The sequence below is a fragment of the Cyprinodon variegatus genome, unplaced genomic scaffold, assembly GCF_000732505.1.
Source record: "Cyprinodon variegatus isolate N-32 unplaced genomic scaffold, C_variegatus-1.0 Scaffold248, whole genome shotgun sequence".
In the NCBI taxonomy this organism is placed as follows: domain Eukaryota; kingdom Metazoa; phylum Chordata; class Actinopteri; order Cyprinodontiformes; family Cyprinodontidae; genus Cyprinodon; species Cyprinodon variegatus.
In genome coordinates this window covers 151,560-161,740 of record NW_015150701.1, presented here as the reverse complement: position 1 = coordinate 161,740, position 10,181 = coordinate 151,560, and the positions used below count along the sequence as shown (strand labels likewise).

Genomic DNA, 10,181 nt, shown 5'->3' with positions numbered 1-10,181 from the left:
ATATATATATATATATATATATGTGTGTGTGTGTGTGTAGCTCCTGAACTAAACTTTTGTTGAGGAACACTTTGAGGCAGTCACTAAAATCAGGTAATTTCTGTGATGTTTAAGACATTTTCTGTAAAACTTCAGCACTTGTTGACAGGTATGATGGTTCACTGTTCATGAGGGTATAGGTACTTTAATTTGTCTGGGAAAGTTTGCTTTTTTAGAACAAAAATTCCATATTGGTATTTTATTTTACTAAATTATCATTTAGTAAATTTGTATTTAACAATTTCTGATATTTTTGAAATTTAATAGTGTGAACTGTTAATTTTCTTTATTTGGGAGGGCAGGTAAACTTTGCCCTCAACTATATATATTATGGGTCAGTATTGCTCAGGATGTTGCAATACGATACGCATGACAATACTTGGGTCATGATACAATATTATCCTAATAACTCAACATATACTGATATTCTACCCAGGCAACATGAATGTAACTGATTGTAACATGAATGTAACTGACTGTAAAGATAAAAAAAAAAACAGAACAGTGCTGAGTATTTTCATCACATATTGATCATTGGATTATTTTTGTTGTTTTAGTAGCCATGTTGTGTCTCTACTATAGAAATGGGCCTGTGCTGCAAATCAAAAGGGATCCACTGTGTCCTCTACTGGAACAGCTGTATGGAAGCAGTGCACTTCCCTCCATTGTTTTTGTATTTTAACATTTCTATTTACGAAAAGCAACAATAATCTCGAAGCGGAGAACTTCAGGAAGTCAGTTGAACTTTCTGGTTAGTCTGAGTGGAGAAAGCAGACTGATCAGGGAAGAGTTGGTTGCCAACAATTGATGACTGATTTATTTGCTTAATTCAGGGATAAGGGGGGGTGATGGATCTGAAGGGGTTTGACGCAGCTGGGTTTACAGACTATACCTATTGGTCCAGCAGAATGTGAGATCCGAGAGCGTTGATACTTGGAAGAAGCGTCGTGCGGGAGAGGGAGCAGGCAGGCCATGAAGACTGAGAACTGCAGCACACAGGTGAGACCTTTTCCGTGAAGATCAGAGACAAACACAGGTTCACTGGTTGTCTGGAACAATATTTCTAAATAATGGTTAAAATTAAAAGAGATTCACAAGAAAACAAATATCAACAAGAAGAAAATTGGTTTTGGTCTTTCGCTGGAATACCATCAGGGGTAATCATCCAGCGTGGAGATGATCCTTCGCCTCCTTAGATACATGCTAGTCATTTTTAATGAGATATGTTCCCAGGTGTGCAGCAACTCAGGTCGGCTCAGCAAAGATCCTCTATGTGACAGGAAGCTCACTCACACCAGAAAAACCCCACAGACCCCAACATATCTTCACCCCCTCTTAGCTGGGCACATATTTTCTCTTCATTCAATTTCTGTTAATATACATCTTATTTTTATTTTTTAACAATCAATGAAAATAAACAAAAAAAAAATAATTAGAAAACACACAAACATGTTATTTAACATGCCTATTTTACAATTTTTTTAAAAGGAGCAGGTAGAAGATAAAAAAAAACCTTTTTTCTGTCGCCTTCATATACCTTAACAATAGCTACATGGTTAAAGCACTCAGAATCACTTTCCACCAATATATATTTATTGCAATATGTCAAATTTAAACTAAATAGCTGAACTTTGATTTATTACTTTTAACCCACAATCCAAAACTTTCTGAACCTTTACATTCAAATAAAATTTTCCTTTCAAATATATTCTAGTTTAAGGTGCAGGGAGAACTACAGCCCAAACAGAATTAATCTATTTAAATTAATAATATATCAACATAGAACAATTTAAATTGGTTAAACACACATTCACAGTAATGTATTAAATTATGAGCGTGATGGTCATTTTTAGTGAAAAATATATTATGGCCATAGAACCATCCCCCACCAGAATAAGTCAAACCAAAAGCACAACACAAATTGAAAAATGCTTTTTATTATTCATCATTTGAATTACAGCAATGTTTTACTTGAGGTCATTTGAAATTTCTGTCTTTGTTCATCCTTAAATACATCATCTTGATGCTGAGAGGAAAAATTATTTTATTATTATTTTAACTGAAATATAATTTAGCTTCAGTTCTTAACAGTCAAATTAAATTCCAATAACATGCTAGAAGCTTTAAAGCACTGCTTGGGTTTTCATTTATTTTCTTTTGCTTCATCTGTGGTACGCCTGGAAGTTACAATAGAAAAAAATAGGCTGAGCATAGACCCCAAAAATTAAAAAGTAAAATCTCCACTCACAGGACACATATGGGAACTAAGAAAATTCTCTCCTTAAAGCAGTGAGTGTGGCCCTTGAACAAAATCAAAACAATCTAAAGGAATTTTCTTTTGCTTGTCATGGAGTTTAAAATGTGCCATTTAAACCAGTTTAGAAATGTGTTAACAGAAAAGCTGCAGAAGTTGCACTTAAGATGAGTTTTGCATCATGTTTTGGGCACACTCCCAACGTCTGCAAACCAGACGCGGCGCATCAAACAGAGCTTGACAGCAGACATCTTGCTGATGCAGCTTAAAGTTTTGGCAGTTTGTTTTAAAGTGCTATAGGAACATTGGGCTGTTTGAATGACGGATATTTTAAAGGAGATCAAAACAAATTTTGCTGTGTAAATCTCTTGCCAACATCGGATAAAGCAAAACCCCAAAAAAATCATGACACATGGAGATGTAGACATAAATGAAGAGCGGTCTGGCTGCACATCCAACCATAACGACATCTACCACACCCTTACAGTGTTCCTGAGGACCAGTTGCTGCAGAAAAACATTGTTTTCTGCCATCTTAATGTTTCCCCAACTGAAAATAGCAAATGAGATACACTCTACAATACAGAAGCTATAAACATAGAAATAAATCAAAACATACATATTTAGCAAATCATTTTTAAACATAAGTACTGCCCACAGGGGAGATGCATAAGGACTGGTTCAATCTAGGTTTTCCTCTACTCAGCACATGCATTAGGAGAATCAAAGACCTTAACAACCCAAATAGGAATAAAAATAAAGGAAAAACAAAAAAACAAAAAACAAAAGGTGAATTCACCCTATGTGACTTATGATTGCCATTTGCAATAGATCTGCTTACAAAATAAAACAAAGCCCTAATTTTACTGTTTTGGGTCAAGTAGGACACAAATTGTTCGTATTATGACACCACAATCTACATCTTTCTTTTTTTTTTGCAAGGCTGGCAGAATTCAAGGCTCAGTTTAGTCCGTAAGATAAGTGGAAGATAGAGAGAGTTCCTCTCTTTTAATCCAGTAAAAGGCAGACTTGACTTCGATGGATAAAAACCATCGCAGTGTCTTTGATGAGTCTGGAGGGCTTGTCTGATGAGTGAACTCTGGAATCCACAGAAAGAATCTCGACACCATGGCTTACTTCATCGGCACCTCCTGCAACACAAAAACAGCCATGAGCACCTCAGAGCTGCCCTGACTAGAAGGCATAATGCATAAGGGCATTAAATCACTTCACCACATTTTATTACATAAAATTCATTTCATTATTCATTGTATTTTGTTTCTGGGAGGCTGTACTGAATGCTTAGTGTGTGAGAACGTTTTTCCTTTTTAAGATTTGTGCAACTGGCAAGACAGTAAACATGTTGTGAAAAAGACATTAAACAGGGACAGCTGGTTCAGAAAACAGAAAAAAACAATAATAAAAAAATATTTAAAAAATCGATTGTTTGATAATCAATAAGGTGGAATTACTAAAAAAGGGTGTTTTTATTACTTCTTTAAAAAAATAATCTGACAGCAACTTTAAATATAGCTAGGACAGAAAAGTAAAGTGAAGGTAAAATCCCTCTCGCCACTGAGGGGTTTAAAGTTATTTTCATTCAACAGGAAGTACATTTTTTAAATGAGATGAGTTTCTTTGTTATCAACCCAAACATCTGTAGTTGTACCTCACCAATCTAACTGTTCTTTCAGTTGGAAATCAGCTTAGCTGGTATTTTGACAGCCTCTACATAGGGTTTGCATGGTGTCTATTTCTAATAAGGTTGGATGTTGTGTCGGCAAGGATGAATTCTGATTGGTTAACTTACTACTAGAAAATGTTTTTAATTGTAAATTTTAAGCATCAATAAGCTTCCATTATGAGGAAAATTATGTTCAGGGCTGTATGTCAGTGTTTTATCTAAGAGTAAAAACATATAGCAACTGATTACTAATAACATGATAGATCTTTTACCTGAGGGTCTTTTGTTTCTTGCACCGGTTGCTCCTCAGTCTTCACCTCAGCAGGAGGAGCAGCGTTGGTCATCTGTGAGCTTCTGGTGACCGGCCCACCTGCTCTGTCCCTCTTTCTGAGAGAGACCCGCTCCTCCTTCTTCACTTGTGGTGTTGGGGGTATTGGTGGAGGTTTGACCTCAGATGCACTCTTGGGTCCTGGCTTCTTGCCCACACGCTGCATTCTCGATATTGGCCGTTGTGCTGTGTCACTGGGAGTGTCTGGGGCTGGGGGAGGCAGAGGGAGAGCCTGAGCTTGGCCCTTTTTGGGTTTTTTGCTGGGGGCAGAGATGGGCGCAGAGAGGGAGGCAGGCCTTTTTAATCGTCCGACCGCAGTGGGGGGTTTTCCTTTGCTTGCCTCGCTGGATTCAGGCTCTGCTGCATTCAAACTACGGGCTCTCCTCTTTCCTGGAGGTTTAGCCTCTTGCACCGTTTGCCCATCATCCTCTGAAGCTTTCTTCTTGTTTGCGTTTTTATCCACTAAAGAAACTGCCTCTTTTTTAACTTCTGCCAAACCTTTCTTGCCCTTTTTAGGAGCGACAGGTTTCATCGGACAGCTGATGAGCATGTGTTTGTTCAGACTGGCTGTGTATGTGAACTCCCGGCCACAGTGGGGGCAGAGGTTAGAGAGCACCTCCTCTTCCGCTTTAACAGCAGCCTTCTTGGCGGTGCTGACGGATTTATTTTTCTGCGAGATCGCCTTCTGCACCAATTGGTTTTTCTTCTTACTCAGGGCGCTCATTTTCGATTTCCCCGTGTCCTGATTGAAGTTGAGCTTTTTCGGCTGCCCCATCCGACGGTAAGTACTCTGACCTGCCACAGCCACGGCCTCTGCTGCCGGTTCAGCTGCTGCTGCGGACGACACCACCCCGTTTGGGCTCCTTACTATTTGTTTTAGAGGAATAGGGTTTTTCTTGGGAGTGTAACGCTTCTTATCGCTTGCGTTGGCACAGACCAGTATGTGCTTGTGTAGCTCGGGCATGTTGTCAAAGCTGTTGCCACACTTGGTGCAGCGAATGGCGGTGCTGAAGGTTTGCGGGATGTTGTGAGTAGTGAAGTTGGTGGCAGACGCCACTGAGCCAGAGTGGGAACGGCTATGGTAGGGGAAAGGTGGTGGCTTATAACTGGGATAGTGTTGATTAATGCCAAGTCGAACGTCTGGACCTTTAGGCTTCCCTCCCTCTGAAGCCATGATCTTTATTGTAGTGTACAGCTCCTCGTTGGGGTCCTCCGTGGTATTACCGTTTACATCAGCCTCCTCTTTCGCTATTGATTCATTTTCATTTGGGGTTCCTGGCACCGGTGTCGAGGGAGCACTCTCCTCTTTGGCTCTGGATGGATCAGTGTAATTCTGTGGCCTGAGCTTGCCGCTCTCTACAGTAGTATGCGTGCACGACTCATTGGGGTGCAGGTCTTTTTGGTGCTGATGGAGGTTACAGAGGAAGGCAAACTCTTTGGAACAGACAGAGCACAGGAAGATCCGGCCCACCCCATGTAGCGTGGTCCTGTGGGCTAGCACATCTACCTCGTCTCTGAACAGCTGGACACAAAACTCGCATTTAAAGGGCCAATCCACCGCGTGATTCGTGATGTGGCCGCTGAGCTCTTTGATAGAGTCAAACGGCTCCTCACACACGTTGCACACGAAGGTCTTACAATACGACGAGTCGGGTTCCTCTGCCTCTGGGGTTTTATCAGACAGTTTATTGAGAGCAGCAGGCTGAGGTGAGGAGTCAGCAGCCACATGAGGTGAGTGGTTGGCAACTGACAGGTCGTCCTCAGAGAGCAGAGGTTCTTCTTTCACTTTAATCTGAGAAAGAGGCTGCATATCTGCTGCTGGAGATGACTTGTGTGATGCAAGAGGAGCAGCTTTGGAAGATGATGGCAGTTCTGCTTGAGGGGAGACGGCAGCAATGTCCGCTTGCAGAGAGGTCTCTGTTTCAGTATCCTGGGTTAAGCTGCCATTTGTTAGACTGTCACAAACTGAAGGAGGAGGAACGTAAACATCTTCCTCAGCAGGAAGATCTACTGATGTAGGCCTAGGAGGACTTGGTGCTACCGAGTGGCTCATTGGGGATTTGAGTGGAGTGCTTAGGTCATCCTGTGGTTCAGAATTACGGCTCTCCTCTTCATCTTTGTTTTCCTCAGCTGAGAAGATTTCAATAGTTTGCGATGGAGCCTTAAGTTCATCAGATTTTGGAGACATTTTTGGTGAGAGGATAGGAAGGGGTCTCTGTGCAGGGGAATCCGGAGGCTGCGGAGAGCCAGGTAGCGTTGGAGGAGATGGCATGGTGGGGAGGACTGGAGGAGGCGGCGTTGGAGAGGTTACACTGGAGGAGCTAGGCGAAGAGGGGTTTATGGTGACCGGGGTTAGGGAGGGTGGAGATGGGTGGGCGGACTCTGACGCAGTATTTGGTGACTGAGTACGAAAACAGTTTAGGATTCCAAGACTCGAAGGCCCCTCCTCTCCTGATACGGTTTGACCCACATACTCATTCATTAGCACTTTTTCCAACATACTAGTGTTTGGCTTTTTCTTTTTTATCAGGGACTGCGTTGCTGGAGTTCCCTTTAAATCTGATTCCACTGGCGCTTTCCGATGCACGCTTAAATCCAGAGCTGAATCTCCGGTGGCCTGGTTCGTAACTTCGCTCCGCCTGCTGACGGAGCTGGACAGATCCAAGGGCAGCTGATTAAAGGAGCCTCCTCCACCGCCAGCAGAGGCTTGATTTCCGAAGGAGCTCAGAGAATCCCCTCCATCCTCGTCCAGTACGCTTTCAGGAGGCGGGACACTGTGGCTTTCCAGCTTTGGCACTTTGAGGATGTTTCCACCCGTCGCCTCAGCATTACAGCTTTCATTTTTTGCTGCAGGACTGAGCTGTGGGGATGAAGGCGGAGAACCCGTCCTCCTTTTATACGTTCCTTTAGCACCTGAAAGCGTAGCCAATCTGTGGCTCTCTGTAATAAGAGCTATTGTTGATTTTTGGAAGTCTTGTGTCTGAAGGAGCTGTTTGAGTTTAGGTGAAAGATAAATGGTTTTCTCTCTCTGAAGGGTTGAGGAATCTTGGTGGAAGAGTCCTCCCATCAACAAGTTGGATGAGGAAGATGTAGATGATGAAGGTGACAGAGCCATTTCTGTCTCCACTTTCAGACCACTAACTAGAGGGGGTGTTGATGTCCTCCTTTTTGCTGCAGGCTGTTCATGACTTGGGACCGGCTTTGCGGCACCTCTGGCCTCCACCTTCAGTGCTTGGCTAATCTGATTTGGGCTGATAATGACTGTGTCCAGCCCAAACAAAGCTGCTGACCTCGTGTCCACCTCTATCACCTCACAGTTGCTCGCCGCACTCGTTGACACAATCTTGCCGTCAATGTAAAAGCTGAGATTTTCGGAAATGTTTTTAGATATGTCAATGGCGTAATCGTCTCGGTCTGCCTCGTCCTCTGTGTCCGCACTGGGCATGTAGACGGGAGGGGGGCTGGTGCTGGGGGACCCTCCTGCCTGCTGCACTGATGCTTCCTGCAGCAGCATGCCTTTCCTACGAACTCCTTTGGGTAGTAAGTGCCGTTCGTGTATTCTGCGTTGATGTCTGCGCATGTTGGTGTGCGTACCAAAGGCTTTATTACAATACTTGCAGGGATGGAGCTCCTTTGACTCCCCATTTTCATCAAACATTGAAGGACGATCAGCATGGGGTCCCAACTCCTTTCTCTGCATTTCAGAGTTTTGTACTTGTCCTCCAGTAAACTGAGACCCTATGGCTATATACTGACCGGTTGGGCTAGTGCAGTCAGGACTCAAATCGGCCTGCACTGCAGGACTGAGGAGGCCAGTGAGACCAGCTTGGGAGCTGAGTATCTTTTTTGATCCATTTTCATGTCTCCTTTCATGCCGTCGACGCCCTACTTGTGAGCTGAAAGGCTTATTGCAGTATCGGCACTTATAGACTTGTGCTTGTTGGTTGCTGATGCCATGAATGTGTATATGGCGCTCCAGACCCTGTCTGGAGGTGAAGTGGCGCTCACAGTGGTCACAGGGATATGATTCTCCAGGTAGGTCTTCCTCAAGCTCCCCATCGGGGTCATGCTCTGGATCTCCATCCCCCTGTGCGAGCGGAGGACTTTCCTGTGGTTCTTTATGGCTTTCTCCGCTTGCGGATAGTGCCGGGCTGGACTGCTGCGATGATTGCTTGGAGGTTTTGTGCTGCATTTCATGTGCATTGTCATCATTCTCTTCTTCTTCCTCGTCCTCCACCTCCTCATCATTTTCCCGGTCCATCCCTGCTGTGTCCTGTGAAGTGTCCTGCAAAAGCTTGTGGTTTGTGTTCTCTGAAGGATGGGCTTCATAGAGTTCCTGAGAGTTCCCTGATGGTCTCTCACCCTCCTCCTTCAGACCTGCGTTAAACATGTCAGAATGGTGTTTGGCAAATAAATATAGGACAGTAGTAAAGTTATAATTAACAAACATTTGCTAGGATAATGAATGAATGAATGAATCCTTACCGTCTCCCCCCTCCCACATTTCCCTGGCAGTAGTTTTGGTTCCACTTGCTTTCTTGAATCCACCCAAACCAGCCTGTCTGGCTTTCTCCACCAACTTTTTTCTGGCTGCAAATGAACACACACACACACACACACACACCGCTCTGTGTGAGTCATGATCATAACACAGGTTATCAAAGAAAAGACCTCAATTATTTCCCTAACTAAATACATTTAATGATTCTAACTAAATTTACAGATATTTGTAATTCAAAGATAAATTCCTACAATAACCCAAAAGCAGAAAGTTTTCTGCAGTCACTGTAACATTACAACACCCTAAATGTAAGTGGGTTTCTCTTACAGCTTCTGGATATGTAAATGGAGATGTATGGTATGGATTTAGAATACATAACGTTTCAGGATTTACAGAAAACATTTAAAGTAATATTTTATGCAAATATATTGCATATAGTCAGAGCTTCAGAACAAGGTACGGCTTTAAAAATAAAACTTAACCATTACTGAATGGTATGTTTCACAAAAAAACAGACTAGGAATGAAACAATCGGATTAATCGTGATTAATCGATTATTGAAATAATCGTCAACTAATTTAATAATCGATTAATCATTAAATGGAGCATAGAGAGTCTAAAACAAGATTTTATCTAACAGAGCGACCCACTTTTCATCCCTCAATATGCTCTATCCAGAACTCCTCTAGTGGAAATGTTGTAGTTTATCATGGTTTAATTTCATTAAATTATATTCTTTAAGGAACCTTTGGCTATCCTATTATTAATCGAAAAAATAATCAATAGATTAAGTGATTTGCAAAATAATCGTTAGCTGCAACCCTAAAACAGCGCAAACTAAATTCAGAGGCGTGACAATGCGACTTAAAGCACTATTCATAGCTTTTATCCGTATTTTGAAAGGTAAAATGCAACCTTTATTTATGTTCAATGAACAGCTCAGGTACTAAAACCATTAAAGCATCAATTACGAACAACATCACAAGATGGCTCATTTTAACAGTAACGATATAAGCCCATCCCTATTTGTGAGGCAAACTGACATTTGATAGTCAATAGTCAAATATTTCAAGAAATTAGGACTAACAGTGATGACAATAAAACAAGGAGTAATTTTGGTGAGTGACAAAACAATAATTAAATGTCAGTGTTGCACGTATTGATCAGTGAGTGGTTATTCTATTAAAACAAACTTTTCAGGTCTGTTCATCATCAAGATTCACTTAAATATTTCACTGTTTGTCACCAACAGTGACTGAAGGCTGATCCCTGCTGTGTTGTGGACACTTCAGGGCAAACTTTCAGTATCTTAGTTTATAAGAGCTTTTAAAGGAATAGTACACCCAAAACATGATTAGCCTTCATTTTCTACTCAC

At 42.1% G+C, this 10,181-nt stretch overlaps 1 protein-coding gene across 2 annotated transcripts in view; it reads right to left on the bottom strand.

The window, feature by feature from the left end:
* Positions 1-1,970: 1,970 nt before the first annotated feature.
* Positions 1,971-10,181, bottom strand: part of prdm2 (PR domain containing 2, with ZNF domain) — a 22,039-nt gene continuing 13,828 nt past the window's right edge. For both annotated transcript variants that reach the window (XM_015382056.1, XM_015382057.1), the window contains exons 6-8: positions 8,790-8,894; positions 4,249-8,681; positions 1,971-3,443 (exon numbers count right to left, since the gene is read on the bottom strand). In XM_015382056.1, the coding sequence (XP_015237542.1) occupies positions 3,426-3,443; positions 4,249-8,681; positions 8,790-8,894 (4,556 nt within the window). In that variant the 3' untranslated portion in view covers positions 1,971-3,425. The remainder of the gene's footprint in view (positions 3,444-4,248; positions 8,682-8,789; positions 8,895-10,181) is intronic.